A 23,818-nucleotide genomic window follows, 5' to 3' on the forward strand; every position below is an offset into this window, starting at 1 on the left:
AATTGAGATGTCTTCTCGTACACCAGCATAAACGGGAATATCAGGGATCTAGGAGGGACCAACGGCACTGGCTGTGAAAAACAATCTATTTTGTAACCCTAAATAGGGTGAGGTAACAAGAATCAAACATTACAATTTTCCACTGGAAAAGGAGGGCAAGTCTTCCAGCCAACCATCTTGGGGAATTAGGTTTTCACAAACAACATACCACTATTGGCACAAGATCATCCTACACCCTGTTGGACTCAGCCTCTCCACAGGCCACCTTACTAGGAGTAAATCTCTACCTGTGCCTGTGCTATAACTAGAGAAATTGACTCCTTTTATAGTGAACTCAGCAGGTCTATAAGAGCCCTGCTGCAAATAGCAACCTTGACCCTGGCCAGCCTTCGTAAAAGATAGTGCATAAATGGTATCTTTAACTTCTGTTGTGCCCTGCTCAATAAGGTACAAGTCTGCACCCAGACAAGCACGTCTTTAATAATTTGTTGTTGAAGGGCCATTTGCATCAGAACCCAGCTTTTTGTATGTCTTGTTGGGTAATCTAGGATCAAATCGAATCAGAGATTCTCATCACTTATAAAAAAAACATGCTTTGGCATTGGCAAGCACACATAAATGCTTGTGGCTCCTTCCTCAAATCAGCAGCATATTTAAATGCTGACCAAAAGCAACTACTTCCTCAGTTAATACCACAAACTCTTCCAACACTCCATGATATCACTCCACTCTATCTAAAAGCTTATGGCAAATCTTATGTGTCAACCTATAATGCACCTAGAGCTTTCAGATTAACGTAAACCTTGGGCTTGCCACAGGAACTCCATTTCAAGGGAGGGTAGCACATCCATCTGAATTATTTTATGCTGTAGCACAGTAGGAGTGTCATCTCAGGAATTCTTGTCTTAAAAAGGCATATTTCATAAGGCTGAGATACCTCGGCTACAAAGCACTTTCTGTTATTGATTTTATGCCACACTGGGCAGCAGATAGCTGCCCATCTGACTATTTCCTCTGGATAGTTCTTCTTAAATGAGAGACCCTTTTACCTAATTTAGAAAAACGAGTAAAATTGATTAGATTATTTGACAGCAAAACAACAGAAATCCAATTAGTAGAACTGGAGATCTGCAATTGTAATGGTTTAGGTAAAAAATAGTGCTTAACAGCACAAAGCACCAACTTTGTTTATCAGGTTGCAACCGACCGGGAAAAAGTCACAAGTTCAGGCACACAATGGTGCACGAGCCGGATACAGGGACCAAGTTAGTCCCACTGAGAAACGTACCTGAAGTCTTGGGTGTGGAGCACTGTGCCTCATTTGGCTGTCCTGAGGAGCAATACGAAGTCCACGTCAAGAATGAGTTGCACAGCAGCAGTCCCAATGAGCTGCGAGGGCTGTGATGGGGGCTTACATCGTGGCTACACTGTGTTGGTTCCGATGAGGTTCTGTGAAGCTGCCCCAGGTTTGTGTCTTGCTGCGTCTGTTCTGGTAGTGATGACACCTCTAGCCCCAGGACTGGAGGGATAGCACTTGGGGGGGTTAGAGCTAACAGGAGGTAGAGTCCAGGTGAAGGGGTCAAAAATGTTGGAGCCTTTTCTGTCTCTGAGCTCTGATCAGGAGGCTAGTAAAGTAGCCCTTGGAATCACTCAGGTGGTCCTGGGTTCAGGATGCAGGTCCAGTCCTTCTCACTCAGGTAGCAGGGTACCAGTGTAGTAGGTCCAGATGTATACTGAAGAGATGAATCTGTGGGTCCACTATTTATACCTGGTGCCCACTTTGAAGGAGGAAGCTTTTGGTGTTTCCCCCTACAGAGGTGTTTGGAATTTCCTGCCTTCCTGCCCTGGTCTCAGTCTGGGGGCACTATAAGCAATGATGAAGTCATTTGTGTGTGTCCTGAGGCTGCCCCATGTATTGCTGGTGTGGAAGTGACAGCTCCATCCCCACAATCATCCTCCCAGAGATGGCCCATTCTACAAACACACAGGCTTGTTATTGTGTGGCTGTCTAGGAGGAATACATAAAGTTCAACTGCCAACTGCATCTAATCATGTAACCCAGGAACAGGCTGCAGGTACAAAATTGTTAATACAAGAAAATGCCAACTTTCTACAAGTGGCATACTACTGCTCCCAATCACACCTTATTACTTATTTAAAGTAATAGGGTAACCCAATTTTATCTTTTGGGAGAGGTAGGCCTTCAATAGTTACAAGCTAATGTGAGAATGTTCACTACAAGCAAACGTAACACTTAGAAGTAGATTTCCAGCTTTTTAAATACAATGCATCCTGCCCTATGGGCTGCTTGGGGCTTACCCTAGGGGTGACATATGTTGAAAATGAAGGTTTATGCCTGATGAAAGGTTTTCCCCAGGTCAAAATGGCAGTATAGAAACCACACATACAGGCTGCAATGGCAGGCCTAGGACATATTTGAAAGGCTACTTAAGCTGGTGGCACACTCAGTGCTGCAGGCCCACTAGTTGTATTTAATTTACAGGCCCTGGGTACCTGTATTTCCGCTTTACTAGGGACTTACAGGTAAATTAAATGTGCCAATTGGGTGTACGTCAATTTTACCATGTTTAAAAGAGAGAGCTCAACCACTTTAAGACTAGTTAGCAGAGATAAAGTGTGCAGAGTCTTAAGGCCAACAAAAATGAAATCAGCAAAACAGGGGGGTGAAGGCAAAAGGTTTGGGGGTGACCCTGCAGGGAGAGCAATTATAGTCTCAGAGTACTCCAAAATATTTGTGGGTTTAGTACGTGTCGCCATCAGTCTTTGGTTTCATCAGAATTCTAACACAGATTTGCCCAAGCCAATATATATTTTGTCTAATGCTGCCAATGTTGCAACAGACTTCTTCAGGCCTAGAGCTAAGAACAAACATTACATCAATTTTTGTATAGAAAGAGCCATTACCCAGGTCAAAGCGACCCACTGCACCATGTGCACCAGAATTTTGAGCAATCCCACTGTGTAGAGCAGCGGTAGTCACAAAAGATTTCCCATTATTCTATGTGAACCATGCTGCCATGAATATCATGTTGCTATTTAAAAGAAGATTTCACCTCATGATGAAAAAAGGGATAAAGGGATCTCACCTAGTAGTTAACTCAATGTCTGTGTCAAATGTAGCCATCTTGTCAACAAACTAAATATTATTCCTAAAAATAGACTTGATGGCCAATTACAATATATCATCTAGGACAAGACCAAGATGTCATACCCAAAGGTGCTGTTACCATACCTTATGTCACTCAGATGTTATGCATGCCACAAGTTGTGCTTGAAAGGACATTATTTCTATAGCTGTAAACCAGAAAATCTACTTGTGTCCTCATAAAAGTCCTAAGCCACAGGACACAAGTATATCTATTATATATATATAAATACATACAACATAGTCAAACGACCCAACCTGTTCTCCATATTTGTAACCATGCATAATTCAACAACTGTTCTCATTCATGGTACGGAGCCCTTCAAAATTATTACATGTCTGGGAGCAACAATATGCCCCCTCCCAACAAAGTGAATCAGACCCTGAGCCTAGATACATCCTTTAACAGTGACTAAGGACCGACCACCTCTGTATAAATATTCACAATATGCTGCCCTATCGTATCAAACAAGGGTTATGTCTGAAAGAAACAACTAATGCGAAGTCCTCCTCAAATTTAGATATTAATACATAGACGTGCCAATGTGCGCATATTTCACTCTCCCTGGAGAATAAACTATACTCTAATTATCAAAAAGTGTTGCGCTCCGTGTCAAACCCTGTGTGCTAGCTTCCCCCTATAGTTGCGATCCCAATTGCTAAACTACACAAGTGTTGATATCACATCATGTTATCTTCATAAACAGTATTAACTTCATAACTAAGCATATCCAGTAAGTCATAACCCTATGAAGCATAAATAATAATTCAACAAACCTGGGGCGAGTGCTCCCGAGTCCTCATGTTATCGTGCAGGGTAACAATGGCGTTCTCCCTAAGAGCCATCTTAAAATTTCATTTTATACCACATATACCCACAAAATCACAGAAATAGAGAAAGGACTAGTTGTCCTAGAGTCGGAGTAACCCTGGAGTTCTAACTGGGCACCATCTTGAATTAAGCTTTTGATAATGTGTATTGTTCCTGTGAGGTAACATAAATGATTTTAATGAATAAAAAATATATATAAGCAGAACTAAATGTAATCAAGTCCCGATGTGCACCACGTTCTCTAAGGCTTAAGAGAAAAAGTCCTATAACACAAATAAAGGACTCACAAATCTCAATGTCCTAATATGGAGAGTTCACAATCTAGGTCTGTCATGGTAACCATATTATAATAACGTCTGCCCAGATGCTCACAATTTGTACCACCAAGCGAGAATATCACTTATGATTTAAGAACAGACATTCCATCATTACTCAAGTCTATAGTTTAGATTTAATTGCCCCTATAGTCCCCAGTAAAAGTTCGTAAAGTTGTGGTCTAATAAAATTAAAGAATAGAAAAAACACCCAATCCTATAAGTGGGTTGTACAAATAGTACTGGAGAAAAGGAGAGTAAAGTGTCCAAAGGCTGGATTTTTTAGAAAGCTATATCATGTCCAAGTATACCAAACTTTCCCCGGAATATAAAGGGAAGTTACAGGCATAAAGAACATTGATTCTCTTATTACAATTGTCCTACGACAATATATTAAAAGTAAATGCATCATGTTATGAAATTATTTTGATAACACAAAATCTGGTAAGATACCACACTTCCCCCTGAGTATAACAGGTGGTTACAGATGTAAAGACATGATTTCTGAAGTTACAATCATCTTGGACACATAGGTAAATGCATCCTGTTGCAAAATAAAGGTGTCTTTCACAATACCAGACCCTCTGTTTCTTTATTACATGGTAAAAATCATGGTATATCAAACACAATATTCAAGAAGGTATCAGCCACCCCCTCCAAAATAATGCAGTTCATGATCAATATTGAGACCTCCCTTTCAGTCTTGTAATCCACAGAGCTTCCTGCCACCTTAGACAGAACTCGCTATTACCTCCCCTTCTATCCTGCTGTACAACTTGTACACCATTGAAATGAAAACTCCTGGGGTAGCCCTATTGTGTACATGGTAATGTGTGTAAGGCAAATGGGTATTTAGGATCACCTTGTTTCACTGCCCTAAAATGTTCTATAATCCTGTCTTTCACTGGTCTGATTGTACGGCCAAAATATTTTTTGCCACATTTACATATTAAAACAAAGACCACATTGCTAGACAAGAAATTAATGTTGTCCTTAATGTAGTAAATGAGAATATCATTGTAAATGAATGGCCTGAGTTCCTTTGCAATCCTGGAGACAGTACAATGGCCACAATTGTGAAAACCCTACATGTGGATGTTAATCAATTCTTACGCTGTTTCACATTCTGATAACTGGGGCTAATAAGGTTCCTGATTGCCTTACCCCTATAGATTATTAGGTTAAGGTTTTTCATAATGTACGGGTCAATCTTATCTTCCTCTCTTAATATATACCAATGCCTATTAAGCACCTTTCTGACTTCACTTATATTCCTTCCATATGTAATTATGGGTCTAACAGTGTCCATAAACGTACATTCTCTTTTGCTATACTCTTTTAGTGTTTCTCGTTATCCAGATTTAGTGACCTGTAATAAGCCTTTTTAATCATCTTTCTGCCATACCCTCTAATTAGAAATCTCTGTTCAATCTCATCCAAGTACCCACAAAATAATTCAGTTTCTGAACTACAGTTTCTCCTTGCCCTTACCATCTACCCATATGGGATAGCAGAGAGTTGATGTTCAGGATGGACACTAGTAGCATGTAAAATCGCATTGCATAATGTTTCTTTTCTGTACATACAACTCAGTAAGTGTGGACCACTGGCATATAGTTCCCCATCAAAGAATTGTATACACTCATAGTCATAGTCATACTAAATGTCATGGTAAATGTGCGGAAGTTAAGATAGGTATTAAACTCCATCGGGTCAGCTACCATACCCATCCATCAACATGTCATCTATGAACTTTCCCCAGTAGTGTATGTGTTCCATCCATTGGGAACCACCTTGGCCCCGGACATAACTCCTCCTTAAACCCCCTCATGAAGAGGTTGGTGTAAGATGGAGCGAATCTGGAACCCATCACCGTCTTGCATATCTGATGGTACCACTTGTCCTCAAAAATGAATACATTAGTATACAACACCAGTCTGATCATCATAAGAAGCATCCCTGTATGTCCTAGGAGTTCCACTGATCTTTTATTAAGGTAATGTGTTACAGCCATCATTACAAATTTAAGAAGTATATTGGTGTATATTGGCACCACATCAAGGGCCATATTTATACTTTTTGACGCAAAACTGCGCTAACGCAGTTTTGCGTCTAAAAAATTAGCGCCGGCTAACGCCATTCTGAAGCGCCATGCGGGCGCCGTATTTATTCAATGACGTTAGCCGACGTTAGCCGGCGTTAGCCGCCGGCGCTGCCTGGTGTGCGTGAAAAAAAACGACGTACACCAGGCAGCGCCGGCGTAGGGGGATATGGAGCTTGGGCGCCAAAAAATGGGGCAAGTCAGGCTGAGGCAAATTTTTCGCCTCAACCCGATTTGCACCATTTTTTTCGACTCCCAACCCCCATAGAAATGACTCCTGTCTTAGCAAAGACAGGAGTCATGCCCCCTTGCCCAATGGCCATGCCCAGGGGACTTCTGTCCCCTGGGCATGGTCATTGGGCATAGTGGCATGTAGGGGGGCACAAATCAGGCCCCCCTATGCCACAAAAAAAAAAAAAAAAAACACTTACCTGAAGTTACCTTGATGTCCCTGGGATGGGTCCCTCCAGCCTTGGGTGTCCTCCTGGGGTGGGCAAGGGTGACAGGGGGTGTCCCTGGGGGCATGGGAGGGCACCTCTGGGCTCCTTCAGAGCCCACAGGTCCCTTAATGCCTGCCTTTTCCAGGCGCTAAAAAACGGCGCAAAAGCGGCCGTACGTCATTTTTTTTGACCCGCCCACTCCCGGGCATGAATTTTGCCCGGGAGTGTAAATACGGTGCACATGCCTCGGAGTCACTTTTTTCGACGGGAACGCCTACCTTGCATATCATTAACGCAAAGTAGGTGTCCACGCTAAAAAATGACGCAAACTCCATGGACTTTGGGGCTAGACGCGTCTAACGCCAAAGTATAAATATGGAGTTAGTTTTGCGTCGAAATTGCGTCAAAAAAAACGACGCAATTCCGGCGCAAACAGAGTATAAATATGCCCCCAAGAGTAACCAGCACCATACTGTCCTCCTATGTGATGTTGCAAAGCATGCTTGAAACATGTTTGGTGTCCCTTAAAAAGGATGGAAGATACAATACAAAGGGTTGCAGGAAGGTATATATAAACTGTGAGAGTTTTTCTGTTGGCCCTCTGATACCACACACTATTAGCCTACCCGGAGGGAAAGGTGTCATCTTGTGCATCTTTTAAGTGTATAAAAACAAGAGTATCTGGGTTTGTCTACCTTCAGAAACAGAGATTCCTCAAATGATAATAGTTCTTCTTCATACCATGCCTGAATTTCACTGTTGATCTTCAAAACAATGGTGTAAATTGGATTAGTTAATAAAGGGGTGTATCGTGAAGTATAACTAAGTTGTGTGTATATCTCATTATTGTATTCTACTCTATTCAAAACAATGATCTAATTGGATTAGTTAATAAGGGGGTGCACCATGAAATATAACTAGGTTGTGTGTATATCTCATTATTGTAATCTTCCCTATTCATGACTACTACACAACCCACCTTGTCTGCCTCTCTAATAGAGTATCGTCTTCCTGCAGACTCTTCAATGGCGATTTGTCTTCTATGCTGAGATTCTTCTTCATCCATCGGACTCTACTGTTGGTAGTTTTCTGTGTCTTGGCCCTCCTGCAGGGAGGGACACATCTAAATATGTCTTTTTACCTGCTCAGGGATTTGAACACAATGCCTACAGACATGCATGATTGAGGTTCCAGTCATGAATTATGACCAAAACCTACGCTGACATGCCTTTTTGACTGTTTGTACAAGTATAGTGTATGGTAACAGAACACCATATTGTTTGTGAATGGCGAAAGTGTATGTATGCTGTTACCAGTGGGATCGATTTTGGATTTCACTTGGTCTGACATAACATAAAATAGAGGTTGGGAAACAGCCCCAGACACCAGAGTGTATTACCTGCATTCCTGAGGAGAAGGAGAAGGCTGTAGATACAGGAGTGTGAGGGGTGGAGACAGTGCTGCCTTTAGGATTGCTATGTAACCTTTTTGGCAATTGATTGCTGATTAGTCCTTCCTGAACACTGCCATGTGTTTAATGGTGAGGGAATGAGAATCAGTAGAGACCGTTGCTAGTAAAAGAGAAGTTTCTGAGGAGACTCTAGGGGCCAGATGTAGCAAAATAACATTTTGCGACTTGCAAATAGCGAGTCATTGCGACTCGCTGTTTGCAAGTCGCAAAATGTTATGCAGAACGGTGTCTCAGACACCGTCTGCAAGTCGGTATGGGGTCGCAATGACCCACCTCATGAATATTCATGAGGTGGGTCGCAAATTGCGGCCCCATACCGACTATGGGCACTCGCAAACATGGAGGCCTGCTGTAGTCAGCAGACCTCCGTGTTCGTGACTGCTTTAAATAAAGCAGTTTTTTTTTTTTTAAGTGTAGCCCGTTTTCCTTAAAGGAAAACGAGCTGCACTTAAAAAGAAAACCGAAACCTTTAGTTTCGGTATTTTTTCAGGGCAGGGAGTGGTCCCTTGGACCACTCCCTGCCCTGAAAAAATGTTTTTGGGTCCAGTCACAAACTGGAAGGGGTCCCATGGGGACCCCTTCCAATTTGCGAGTGGGTTACCATCCACTTGAAGTGGATGGTAACTGCGACACCATTTGCGACCGCATATGCGGTCGCAAATGGTATTGCATACCACTAGGAATCGCAAATAGGAAGGGAACACCCCTTCCTATTTGCGATTCTGAAATGCATTTTGCGAGTCGGTCCGACTCGCAGAATGCATTTCTGCATAGGAAAATGTGATTTGCAACTCGCAAACGGCAGTTTTTGCCGTTTGCGAGTTGCAATTCCTTTCCTACATCTGGCCCTAGGTTCTTAGTTTTCCTTTGAAATGCCCATTCTGGAGGGCTATAAAAAGCCTGGCTCAGAGCTTAACACTTATTGTGCACATTTTGTGAGAACTGCTTGGAGCTAGCATCATCTCTGCCTTCTGTGAGGGGTCATCGCCTTGCACCAAGACTATCTCCATGAAATAGCTATGAAAGGAAGCTAGGCAACATAGCTTCTAAACCCAGATAGTTCATCCAAATTCCATGCCTGAGAATACTGTTTATAGATGTGTCCCAAGCAGCCCCACTTTATTCCAGATTGAACTGCTTCACTGCCTGAGGAGATGAGCCACGGTGTTCCAGGACTGTTACCACTAATAGCGAGTCTACCAGAAGGTAAGAAGACATCACCTGGTTTCTGCAAGGCTTGCTGGAAGAAGCTATGGGTCTGCCAGTGACTCTCAGATCTACAAGCCTGCTGAGAGGGTAGAGGAAAAAGCCTTGTCCCACTGGAGTGTGCCTGTCTGAGGAGCAGAAGCTAGATGCTGAGCCCAATGTGAGAAGCTGGCTACTGGGAGCTGAGAAAACATGGGAGAGTACCAAGAATACCTGTGGAATGCCCAGGGTCCCCGGTCTCCTTGCCAAATTCCATCTCAGGTCTGGCTGAGAAAAGGTTCTGTTTAACTTGCCAGTGTCAACTGCAAAGTAAGGCTCACCCAATTTGGAGAGCGCTACAGAGAAAAGCAGATGTCCTGGTGCTGACTCTACTTTCATTTCACTTCGGTGATTACACCAGTGACCTGGGCCGAAGGAATAAGATCCTTCCACTGTGACCACTAGAGAAGATTGCTGGAGGTGTAACCATGCAGCCACTGCTGTGCCGGGTCACTGATGGCAGGGAGAAGAAGGTAGAATTGCCCAAACAAATGCCGATGAGTGTGACTACCACCTCCGTGCACCATTCACCAGTATATCAGAGTGCACATCACAAATGATAATTCCATATGCCTGAGAGATATTTTCTCTGTACTTTTGGCTAATAGATTCACAGAGCACTGGAAAACTGTTCTACTACTACATAGTGAGCCTGCACTTATGATTGGATTGTGATTGCATCCATGATTTCATTTGGACGAGAACTCTGTAGACAATGTAGTTCACATATTCTGTATGTAAAACAAGTTTTGTTGTAATTAAAATACTTATCTTTTTTCCAAAAAGATAAGCTTTGGGCTGGAAGTTACATTATTGCATCTATGCGAGAATGTTTCAGTTCTGAGCCTCTACTCCCCACGCTACCTCTTTGAGATGCGTTGGACTGCTTGTTCTCGCTTCTCGAGACTCAGGTACAGACATTTACTTGGACTGATTTGCAGAATCATAGTAGGATGGGTTCCAGGGCACTATTCCTAAGGAAGGTACCTCAGACACCAGAGTTGCCACCCAATGTCTGCCCTTTACCTCCACCCCTACCCCCTGAACGAATTAAACTCCCATTTGCATCATTAATTGAGTTCATTGCAGCACTGATGCCTGACTGAACTGAAGATTGTGGTGCAGCCTGAACATCAATGGTAGTAGAGTTCTACTCTGAAACCACATCCTCCATTTTATTCAAAGAAAAATGAAGGGAGGAACTTCCAGAGTCCACCCTACAACATGCTAGGCTTACCTTCCATACTCTGCTCTTCTGTGTGTCTTTCATGACACACTTAAATGAAAAGGTAGAACACCTACAGTGAAGAACCCAAACAACATCCCAAAATAGTCCAAATGGAGAGCAGCCCACAATCAGTGTGCACTTATCAAAAATAAATTAAGATCACACCAAACTAGAACACTCTTCAGGGAGCAAAATCCTCAACTGCATTTAAAATAACAGCTAGGCCTACTTCATCCCTGTAAATTCCAAGATACAAAACCTGCTGTATCAAGGAGAGAAACTATACAACAATAAAAAAAATAACCCTCATAGCATCAACTATGTAATAATAATAATAATAATAATAATAATAATAATAATAAAATAATAATAATAATAACAATAATAATAATAATAATACATATTTTATTTGATAGTTAATTAAAACCATTTACATTTTTAAAACACACATCGTTCACGCACCTAAAACACACACTTGATCTACGCCGAGCATATGTACTGTAATCTCTAAAGGGAAATACGGTTGTGTGGATATGCACCCTTTTGCGTACAAAAGAGTTTTATAAGAGTGAAACAAAAACTTGGAATGTAAATGGGGGACCCCAGCATACAGGGATGTAAGTGGGTTGGGTACTACCGGGTAATTAAAAACTGATTGTTAAACGGTCCCTATTGGGCAAAAAAAAAAAATAGATTTCTCAACCATGATTGCAAAAATCCTTACTGTAAAATGTCATGCAGTATCTGTTTACATTTCACGTTTACTTTCTCTTACATTCCTAAGCATATTTGCTTTTTCCAGATGTGGTTGTTCTGTAGTTTCTTTCATGCAACATGCCTACTGTGTAGTGCCTATTGGGAATTGAGTCACCTCCAGGAGTTTGGGTAAGCTTAGAGAGTAGATGGATGACTGGGCAAGTTTGAGAGCTCTGGAGTTGAGGGTGAAGGGCAGCAAATTTCGCACAGTGACCGTCAATGGGTCATATAGTTGGTCATCCATTCCTTGGTCTCTGCGGAGAGCATAGAGTGATAGTCACATGTCTCAGTTGTAATTGTGGGAAAGTGGCTTGAAGTGGTTAACAGTTTTCGAAATATGGGCTGTTCTTAAGAAAAAGAAAATGCTTGCAATGCTTACAGGTGAATGGATGAGTTGTGGGGGGGGCGGATAGTGGAGGAGATGAACTGAAGTATGTGCAGGAGGAGAAGGGCAAGATTAACTAATAGACTGCTGTCTGAAGCGGTATGAAGGGGAGAAAGGGAGTGGTTGAGGCACTCTTAAGGTTCATTTCAATTCTACAAACTTGGTAATGTTTAATTCACACTCTAATATTCTCAGAAGTGAAACATTTTAAATTCTAATTATTCTCAACAAAAGTCTAGTTGTTACTCAATTATTTGATACTGCTAAAAAGCAGAGGCAAAGCCAATAAGTCTGATTTTTTTTTAGGTGTAATTGGTGTTGTGTCATATGGTCCGCTCCGTGAAGCACATGCCTTTTATTTATCTGGTGTTCGCCACATTCCTAATTCCACAGGCCGTGCTCCTTGGAATGAATTCCTAGGAACACGTCTTTGGCAATGCCCTTTTTAAACCCTCACCCCTCCCCTTTTGTTCATCCCACTTCAAGCACTGCCTCATGCCAAAGCCACCTTCAGACTTAACAACAGCGTTGGTTTCCGTCCTGCGCACAAAAGGAAATTGCAAATGTAAATAAAATAACTAAAACCAGGACACAGGTCAGGAAAATACGCAGCTGGGAAGCGTCCACCCACTATTTTCACTAGGTGGACACCGACCACCCTACCAAGAAGTTGGTATATAAATATGCTGAACTCGTCCCAGTGTATTTTTCAAATACTGGGACACATTCAGCAGCACCTGTAGGCTGTCTGCTTTTGATCCGAACAACAACGTGCAGACGGCTTGGGGGCTTTCCTGTTTCAGACTCCAGCTGGCCACATAACAAAAGTCTAAAATTAAGGGGCCATCATTCCTCCTTTTGTTCAGTATCCTGGCTGGGAGTTTTCTGGAACCTCACACCTACATGCAAATGCCCTGGAGGGGAAACAAAAAACACACAGCTTGTAGCACTTCACACCTACTTAAGAAAGGGACACTTTTGAATTTGTTTAGTATATAATTGATATGCATTCACTGTAAGAATGTCAGATGTGTTGGTCTGCCCCCTATATTTACATAAAATAAAAATTTGAATAACTTTTTTTTTTTAGAACACTACTTATCCCAATTCATGGCATCAGAATGCTTTACATCACACACGCTCATTACATTGACAATAAATCATGCAAGTGTGTAAATCAATGTACGAGATGTGTTACATAAGACAGTAAGGGTTAGACAGTATTGGAGTCATATATCATCTTTGATACCTCACTGTGCTATATTAGAAGGATTACAATGAATGAACTGTAAGTAACAAAAGGATCTCTGTTAAAAGCAATAACTCACTTACCGATCTACATAAAATGAAAATCTGTTATTTGCATGTTACATTATGTGCGTTGCAGGAGACACATTAACTCTCTATGCTACTGTGAGTCGAAACTGGGACTAGGGCAAACACAGGTCTTTCCATCAAATACATAAATCACCTGAGTTATTTTACCATTATTATTATTCACTATGATTTACTGGTAACACAAAAATCTATGCAGCAGGTGCCTTCACCCCAAAATGATATTTTAACTTTCAGACTTTGCAACCAATTAAGCAGAACAGATTTTTCTGAAGTGCCTCTCGTTATTGCCAATTTCTTTGTGGCAGAGATTTTTTTTAAAAATAAGGGATTATATTTATGACCCGGTTTGTGTTGCTCTTGCATCACAAAATGTGGTGCAAGACCAACACAAACTTTAAGTCAGATTTATGAATTCATGCAAGGCCACCTTGCGTGGCCCTGCGTAACTTCATGAATCTCCAATAATGCAACGCAGTGCAAATTGCTGTGTTACATTATTCTGCACCAGGGAGGCTTTTTCATGCATGGGTGTTGCATGGGTGTTCCCAGAACTTGTAAACCTGGGAATGTGCCAAAAAGATATGCCTCCCATGAGAGGCATAACAAGGAGAAATGTGTTTATTTCTCTTTGTCGTTTCCACTATGTGTGCTGCACTGTGCAGCATACATAGAAAGAGGGAAAAACCTCTCAGGATTGTTTTTGTGTGGGAAGGGGCAACTTCCTGCACAAAAACAAATCTGCATGCAATGCAGGCATCCTTGCACTATGGTGCAAGGGTGCCTAAAGGGCAAAGGCGCAAGATAAAGGACAGGAATGTGTGGTATTCTCTTGAATAGGGTGCATTCCTGCCCTTTCCCAGGTGTCTTGCTGCGCTGCACTCCCCAACTATTCTCATAAATATGCCCCTAAATGTAAAGTTGAGGCCCAGATTTTGTTTTGGGATTGGTTCACTTTTCTGGCAAAACCATGACACAAAATCTATTTTGGGATTACAGTGCCATACAAATCCCATTTGCGTGGCTCAATAAAAAATAAAAAAAATAACACAAGGCAGCACATTGCCCTGCCTTGCATTTCCTTGAATCAGGAAGACATTACATGGGTGGTACATGTGTGGTGCTTGGACCTTCCTTTGCAACCACCCATGTGTTTTGACACAAACCCATATTTACAAAGACTTGTAATATAGGTTTGTGCCAAACTGGTGAGTCTACTGAGAAAATATTTTTATTTCTTATAGGTAATTCTTCTTTACAAGTATGCTGCATCTGCGACCCAGGCACACATCTGTGGCCCGGTGATGAGCAGACATCTGGATGCTACGATAGAGGTGGCAGACATCAATCAATCAATTAATCAGAGTATTTGTAGAGTGCGCTACTCACCAGTGAGGGTCTCAAGGCACTTTAGAGGGGGGGGGAGCTGCTACTGCTCGAAGAGGCAGGTCTTGAGGAGTCTCCTGAAGGTCAGTAGGTCCTTGGTCTGCCGTAGGTGGATGGGAAGGGTGTTCCAGGTCTTAGCGGCGAGGTAGGAAAAGGATCTGTCACCGGATGCTGTCCTGTGGATGCGTGGGACGGTGGCGAGGGCGTGATTGGCGGAGCAGAGCTGACGGTTCGGGGTGTAGAAGGTGAGACGATTGTTGGGGTTTTCTGATCTGGCGTTGAGGAGTGCTTTGTGGGCGTGGGTTAGGAGTTTGAATGTGATCCTTTTGTTGACGAGGAGCCAGTGCAGGTTTCTCAGGTGGGCTGTGATGTGGCTGGGGATGTTGAGGATGAGGCGTGTGGAGGCGTCCTGAATCCATTGCAGTCTTTTCTGGAGAGCTGCTGTGGCTCCCGCGTACAGGGCGTTGCCGTAATCCAGTCTGCTGCTGATGAGGGCCTGGGTAACCGTCCATCTGGTTTTGGTGGGGATCCACCTGTAGATTTTGCGGAGCATGCAAAGGGTGTTGAAGCAGGAGGACGAGATGGTGTTCACTTGCTATGTCATGGAGAGCGATGAGTCGAGGATGAAACCCAGGTTGCGGGCGTGGTTGGTGGGCATTGGTGCGGCTCCTAGTGAGGGCGGCCAGGAAGGGGTGGGGCCGAAGATGAGGACCTCCATCTTATCTGAGTTAAGTTTTAGTCGACTGCTCTTCATCCAGTTGGCTACGGCCTTCATTCCCTCGTGGAAGTTGGTTTTAGCCGTGGCAGGGTCCATGGTGAGCGAGGGTGTCGTCGGCGTAAGAGATGATGTTGAGGTCGTGAGATCGAACGATTTTGGAGAGCGGTGCCATGTAGACGTTGAAAAGTGTTGGGCTGAGGGAGGAGCCCTGTGGTACGCAGCAGATGGTCTTGGTGGCTTCAGATAGGACTGGTGGGAGGCGGACTCTCTGTGTTCTGTCAATGAGGAAGGAGGTGATCCATTCCAGGGCCTTGTTGCAGATCCCTGCATCGTGGGGGCGTGTGCGCAGGGTATGGTGGCAAACAGTGTCAAAGGCGGACGAGAGGACCAGGAGGATGAGGGCTGCTGTTTCACCTTTGTCCAGGAGGGTCTGGATGTGGTTGGTTGCAACGATGAGGGCGGTCTCGGTGCTGTGATTGCTGTGAAAGCCGGATTGAGACGGGTCCAGAGTGTTGGTTTCTTCCAGGTGGTGGGACAGTTGCCTGTTGACGATCTTCTCGAGTACCTTTGCTGGGAACGTGAGCAAGGAGATGGGCCGGTAGTTTCTGAGGTCCTTGGGGCCCGCCTGCCATTGATCTCGGCGTGCTTCCAGTTTTTCGAGAAGGTGGTGGTCTCAAAGGAGCTATTGATGACCAAACAGAGTTGGGGGTGATGATGGAGCTTGCTCTGTTGTAGATGTAGTACGGGCAGGGGTCAGAAGGAAAGCCAGAATGAAAGGTGTTCATTACTTTGATGGTGTCGGCATCTTTGACATGTGTCTAGGAGAGGAGGAGGTTGGTGTGGTTGGGGGGCGATGAGTCGGAGTTGTTGGTGGCTGCTAGTGAAGTCATGTTGCTGAGGCTGTAGTGGATGTCGTAATCTTGCTGTGAAAGAAGGTTGCGAGGGATTCACAGAGGTCTTGCAACTCCCTCGCCACATGCTCCTCTGCATATCCAGTAAGCCTCCCTGAAACCAGAGGCAGGTCTTTGGTCCTCCTGGATTGTTGGGTAATTGAATCGTTGCTCTTTCTCTGCAAGTAATGGCTTGCTTCTCCTTCTTGGCTGCACGCTGCTCCAGGGCGACAGACCTCCCACTTCACTGCAGCCCCTCCTGCCATATGGAGTTTGTAACAGCACACACAGGTAAACAGCCCCTTCAGGTAACAACATTGCACAGCGTGACTGCCCTTTTCTCGATAGAGGGATGCACCAGGGCCACAGCCCTCATTTATCACAGAGGTCCTCTCCTGGAATAAGGAGGTCATGGCCAGCACATAGGTTTTCTGCATGGACATCTCGTTATTTCTCCTATTTCACATCAAAGGTTAACATTTTGTCTTTAATTCTTGATGCATGAGGTTAGAGTGTGGCTGATAGGCAGAAGCCACATGAAAGTCAAGTGTGGCCTAGATTCTTATTATATGTGGTGCAACATTACAACCTATTAAATCAAACACAAGAGAGAGATTTGCCTAGAATCACATACCTTGGTCAATCTGGGAAGAAGGATTGATCACAGGTTTTCTGTTTTTATATCGTTCATTTTAGCCACTAGATCAGCATCTCTTTATGTCTCCTGTTTTACATCAAAAATGTAATACTTTGTCTTTACTTCATGACTCATGGGGTTGGAGTGTGGATGTCAGACAGAAGCCACATGCAAGTCAATTTTCATGTGCATCATATAAGTGACCTAGACTCTTATTAAACAAGGACAACATTATAACTGATTGAATCACACAAAAAGCTCTATACCTACGTACCACTCATAGCTATGCCCCAGTTCAGCTTCCACTTATTGCTGTATGTTTATGAAATTGTATAGACCGATATATGTATGTTTCACTTGTCAACTTGAACTGATCGTTTCATGTTTGATCAATACCACAGATTGATGCACACTTATTTCCCAACTGTTAGAATTGTGTGCTTGCTTCTTCTCTCATTCACACTGCAACTATGCATTTTTCAATTCAAATAAGGACTGTCTTGCATAATCCTACTTGCTCCTCCATGACCCAAATATTTCGGTTTTGTGCAGCACTATCAAAATCTGTCACACCACAACAAAAAAAGATTTCCAAACTGTTGAAATAATGTGCTTTATTAACCAGTTCCAATCACTAATTGTAGAAGAGCTGTTTACATTGAAAGGAAGACCAGGTTTTTTTTTTTAGTTCTGGAAATTAGAGAGCACTGGATATGGCCATGTTATGTTTTGTCAAGTTGTTACCCTGCATGAGTATGGGTGGTCTTGTTCTTTGCCCTGCTCGCTATCAACTGCAGAAATGCTGCAAAGTTTGTGATGTACTGTACTATAACACAGGATAGCATTGTTACGATGCTCTTTGGTCTGGCAGACTGATGTAATTCAGAGTTATGCTATGTATGAAACAAAATATCTTCTTCTCTTACTTAGGGCTGGCTTCTTCAGGGTGAGGTTACAGTGAATAGGAGAGCCAACAAGACAATGTTTCTATAAACAAGAATGCCAACTAGGCTGTCTCCAGTCCACCATGATGGCAGTTTCACATGTCTAGAATATGCAAAGTTTTGATTTGCGAGTGTAGTTGGTGTAGACTCTGACTGCTGCCCATGGTTTGTGGTGACTCTCAATGTTCTTACAACTACTTACTTGGGTTGTTTTTCTATGCAAACTAGCAATATTTCCTTCTGAGGGGCAAACTTTTCTTGAAAGTTTGTCAGTACTGAAATTGCATGCACCCTTTCTTGTGAGTTAACTTTATTACCATTTCCTTCTCACTCTTGGATACTGGGTGGATTACACTTATTTTGATGTGGAGCTGATACCCCTTACTTTGAAATTTATGGTCCAATCTTTGAGTGGGTATTCTGGTTGTACTGATTTCAGGGTGAGATGTCAGGTTGCACTGGTTAATGTGAGGGTGGTTTAGATATAGTTATGCCAACAATAAGAAAACAAGAGATGTCTGCTACTAAACGGATGTGACATTTTGAGGGCAGAGTATAATTTGTAAAAACTTAAATGTACAGCCTCAAAGTTTTTCTTACAGCCTTATTGCTGAATGCAAAAGTTCCAATAACATTCTTCTTTCACTAGTTTACACTTGCTTATTCATATAGGTTCTTTTTCCATCCCCTTTTCTGACTTCATCATTGTTTTCCTATCTCTTGTCCTTCCCTTTCTGTCTTTCTATCTTGCTTTGGGTCATGGTCCGATGGTAAAAAATGGCCCCCAAACTTCTAAAATGAGTGCAGATGACCATCACAGACACACTGGTTAGGCGTACTTTGCTTTGGAGAGTCAGAACTTACCTCCTGGAGAGCGCAGGTAACTAAAGCAATCACATCTACATGGAAATGTGTTGCATTTGGAACATTATGCCTGGTGGAGTAGGCTGGCAGCGGAGTCTTTTGCCCAATCCTTGCGTAAAGGAAGATTTATGCCAACAAAAGGCAATGCTGCTTTCTGTGTAGCTTACAAAATTGAGAGGCTTCTGCCTAAACCCGGAGTGATTGCATGTATTCTCGTAATGCACTCAAATGTACTCATGATAGACCTGCTAAACATTTGTCTGAGGTCTTCAGATCTGATGTCATATCTTGTGATATCACTTTCTGTAAAGTCATGGGTTGTGATGCCACTTCCTGTGATGCCACGTGCAATGTCACCTGCCTACTGCCTAACTTGGTTAGTCCCCCACTTTTTAGACTTGTGCCCTGACTAAAGCTCCACATTTGCGAAAAAACAACTCTTTCCAAACTCAAGAAGCATGATGAGGCACAAGAGATGCAGTTGGGCTGCGGCTGAAATGGTGACCGAGAAAAGGCAGAAGCTCTGTGTGACAGTAGGAAACTAAATAGAAATACTGGAACAGCTTAACATAAAAATAATTTAAGAACATAGGTGGTCATTACAACCTCGGTGGTCTTTTTACAATACCGCTGAGGGTCCGCCGTGCTGAAGACTGCCAGTGCAGGCGGTTTTCCGCTCTGCGCATTATGACCGCTGGCAGCCCTCCGTCCTTTTCCGGACGGAGAGCCGCCAGCAGCCATACTGGCGGACGGCGGGGAAGTGGAGGTTGCTCCACCTCCACCGCCCCGTCAACAGAACACCGCCCACCAAATCAGGTCCTGTGATTCGGTGTGGCGGTGTTCTGTTGACAGGGTGCTGGCGGCGGAGCTGCCCCCATGGATCCCGTCCCCTCCCGGAGGATCAACGGACCAGGTAAGTTGATTATCCGTTAGGGGAGGGGAGTGGGGGGTATTGTGTGTTGTGTGCGTGCATGGGGGTGTGCCTGTGTGTATGTAGAGGGGGTGTGTGAGTGCCTGTATGCATGCAGGGGTGTTGTGTGTTTGGAAATGAGTGCATGTCTGTCTTTATGTATGTCTGTAGGGATGTGTGCGTGTATGTCTGAATGTGGGTGTGTGCGTATGACTGTGTGTGTGGCTGTTGGCATGTATGTTGGTGTGTGTGCGGGTTTGTGTGTTGGTGGTGCCTGCGTGCGTGTCGGGTGTGAATGTGTAATGTAATGTTGGGGGTAGGGGTGGGGAGGGGGGTCCTGCCACTTTTAGGGGTGGCAGGGGTGGCGGGGGGTGTGGGGGAAGGAGTCAGGTTGGGGGTTGGGGGTGGGGGAGACCCCTATCAGTGCCAGGGAAGGAATTCCCTGGCACTGATGGCGGTTCCTAACCCCATGAAATCCATGGCGGTCAGCCGGGTCATGATACCACCGGCGGTATTGTGATGACCGCTGGGCTGGAGACCCAGGTCTCCAGCCCAGCGGTCGTCTCCGCCCTGGCGGTCGGATCGGAGAAGTGGCGGATGACCATGGCGATAACCGCCATGGTCATAATTCCAAAAATGTCACCACCAGCCTGTTGGCGGTAAGACCTCCGCTTCTCCGCCAACCACCAGGGTTGTAATGAGGGCCATAATGTTTTAAGTTATATATTTTTAAACTTCGACAGTCACTTTTTTGAATGAGAATGAGAAATTGTACACATCTGCTGGAAAGCAAACAAGAAAAAGAATGACGTCAGGCCAGAGGCTTATTGGTGATCGGTGCATATCATTACTCAAACACTAGAATATATATATATATATATATAGTGATCTATTGTGAGTCTTGGTTTCATCCATTTCTAAAGTAGTTTTGTTACCATTGCTGTTAGAGTTCTGCTGAAAAGAGTTATTGCTACAGAACTGAAAAATATTCTTGTAATCTTTGTTTGGCTTACAAAGTATATCTTTATTTGACAGGATTCGTTCCCTGCCCGATTCAAGGCAGTTCATTTCATCCACCAGCCTTGGTATTTCACCACCACATACAACGCCGTCAAACCATTCCTGAAAAGCAAGCTACTCGAGAGGGTGAGTGCCTCAAAACAGAAGCAACTCAAATGGTGAAGTCTTGTTATGAGCAGTGATCGCACACACAGGCAGTCTCCGAATGTAGTGCTGCGTAGGGCAGAACTCACGTGCAATGCTGCCAGTTAACTTGTTAGATGATTTGACTAATGAAACATTCTTAGATAATATTACCTGCCACGATGGATCGTTCACGGTGTGTGGTGTATCCTCAGGGGGCTATTTTTTGTGCTCCCTCCACCTCTTGTGCCCCAGCACCACAGCTGCTGAATGTACCAGGAGGCGAACAAGCCCACACATCATTTAACAACACATTAATTTGTCCAACCACCAGCCCTTGCAAAGCAGTATTGTTTGCAATATCTAAGTAAAACATATACAACAACATCTAAGTAAAATGAATATATATATATATATATATATATATATAAACACTTCGTTAGGCGTTTCTCTCTCTGCACCTGAACACCAATGGTGCTAGAATGGGACGCGCGCCGCCACGTCTATTAAATTGAACACAACACCTTAAAATATCATTAAGGCTTTCAGCACTCCACGATGGTTAAACCGAAGATTTATTTAAACAAAACAGGAACGCATTTCGGCGTAGCCGCCTTTATCAACCTGCGGGCCGCCATTTTGGCCCACTTTATATATCCTATGTGCTAGAGTTCACTTAAAGCAACCCCCTCCACCAAAACAAAACAAATCAAATCAAACAATAACGTGTGAATCAAAATACATACAAGTCACAAATAAATTGATATAAATTGATATAAATTAATATAAATTAATATGAATGTAAAATTCAGTGGTTCACAATAAAACACAGGAGAAACTATTAACTATATGTTGTTACACAGTATCTGATACTCATTGCCTAGTTCATGTTGTTAGACATTTGCTGAAAGACCTCGTATGGTATTGTAACAAATCATAAATGTGGATAATATTACTGTTCTTGAATACTTAAGAACTTTTCTTATCATCGAATACAAACTGTTAGTAATGGTTGAAATAACCATATTAACTCAAGTGTATATATAACTCTTCACTTGAGTTTAACCCAACTGGTTCTTTCGAATTTAATGCCAATATGTACCTGGACTCTAATTTTCTCAAATGTTTCTCCCTATCACCTCCACGAATATCTTTTGTGATGCCATCTATTACACTGTATCTAACTTCTTCTGCACACCCTCCATGAAACTCGTGCATGTGCCGGGCAACTGGATAAGATTCATCATTGTTGGCTATTGCTCTTAGATGTTGTAAAATTATTTTATGTACTTGAAGTTTGGTACTACCTACATAAAGCTTAGGACAACTACATTTTAAGATGTAAATTACATATTCGCTTTTGCAATCATATCTACCTTTGATGGTATGTATGATTCTGTGTGCTTGCTTGATGGTTTTGATGTTTTCCCCATTCTTGCACGCCTTACATTTAGCACATTTAAAGAATCCATCCTGTGACTTTAACCAACCAGTTTTCAAAGATTTGACTTGTCTCACATCACTTCTAACTAAAATATCTCTCATCGATGTTGCTTTCCTGTATGTTATTGTCGGCCTATTACTTATTTCAGTGCCTATGACCGGATCACTTTTAAGCATGTGCCAATGTCTTTGTAATAATTTCCTGACAGATTCATGAGCAGTATTAAAGGTGGTGATAAATCTTACATTGCCCATGTTACTTTGTTTGTTGTTTTTCTTGTTCGGCAGAAAATTCTCTTTTTTGTCTGTGGTAAATAACAATTGGTCTCTGGTACGGGATTTAACTCTTGTGGTACTATTCACTAGAATCTCATTAGAGTATCCCCTCTGTCTTAGTCTCCCTAACATCTCATTCTGAACATTGAAGTATTCTTGTTCTCTACTACAAATCCTTTTTGCTCTCAATAACTCTCCAAAAGGGATATTGTTTTTCAATGACTGCGGATGGTAACTTCTGGCATGCAAAATACTATTGCCTGCTGTGGCCTTCCTAAAGAGTGTGGTTTCAATTTTATTATCTGCCACATTCACTTTGATATCTAGAAATTCAATTGTTTGGTGATCAATTTTACCTGTGAATCTCAAATTACAATCATTGATGTTGATTTCTTTAATGAAATTGTTGGCAGTGGTTAGATCTCCCTTCCAAATAATAAAAATATCATCGATATATCTGAGCCACATAATAATATTGTTGCTCCATTTGTCTAAGGGGAAGTTATTTAAAATCTGTTCCTCCCACCATCCCATAAACAAGTTGGCATAACTTGGAGCAAAGCATGTTCCCATCGCTGTGCCGCATACCTGCTAAAATATCTCATTGTTGAAATAGAACATGTTATGTTGTAAACACCATGCTATCATTTCTAACAGCATTTTGCTATGATGATAAAAATTTATGGATCTCTTTTTTAGAAAATACTCAACTGCCTGTACTCCCAAATTATGCGGGATGCTTGTGTATAATGCTGTTACGTCTAATGTCATCAAAAGAAATTCACTTTCCCAGCTTACATCAAAGATCATTCTTAAAAAGTCGCTACTGTCCTGCAAGTAGGATGATACATTTCTAACCAGCGGTTGTAAATATGCATCTATGTACTGGGATACAAATTCAAACAAGCTCCCTTTTATGGAGACAATGGGCCTTTCAAGCGGTTTAAGTGCATTTTTATTAATCTTGGGTATCAAATAAAATACAGGTAATTTAGGGAAATCTACTTTGAGGAACTTATACTCTTGCTCACTTATGAGGCTTCTATCTCTCCATTGTGCCAATTCAAAATCAAATTTCACTTTTACATTTTCGACATACTTCAAATCAATTCTTTTGTAACATTTCATATCATTCAACTGTTTGTAAGCCTCTTCCATGTATTGTTGCATAGACCAAATTACAATGTTTCCTCCTTTGTCAGAGCTCCGCACTACAATATCTGGATTATTAGACAATTTCTTCAATGTCTTTTGATACCCACTGTTGTATGTTTTTGCTCTTTTAAGTGCCTGTGCCTTCAAGTTCTTAAATCCCTTGATTAGTGTGTCAGAAA

At 42.6% G+C, this 23,818-nt stretch overlaps 1 protein-coding gene across 1 annotated transcript in view; it reads left to right on the forward strand.

Moving 5' to 3' along the window:
• The window catches only part of RLBP1 (retinaldehyde binding protein 1), a 271,954-nt gene that overhangs the window by 227,600 nt on the left and 20,536 nt on the right, over positions 1-23,818 (forward strand). Inside the window, exon 7 of the mRNA XM_069222704.1 lies at positions 20,658-20,768. Coding sequence (XP_069078805.1) covers positions 20,658-20,768 — 111 coding nt within the window. The remainder of the gene's footprint in view (positions 1-20,657; positions 20,769-23,818) is intronic.

The sequence above is a fragment of the Pleurodeles waltl genome, chromosome 3_1 (genome assembly GCF_031143425.1).
Source record: "Pleurodeles waltl isolate 20211129_DDA chromosome 3_1, aPleWal1.hap1.20221129, whole genome shotgun sequence".
In the NCBI taxonomy this organism is placed as follows: Eukaryota; Metazoa; Chordata; class Amphibia; order Caudata; family Salamandridae; genus Pleurodeles; species Pleurodeles waltl.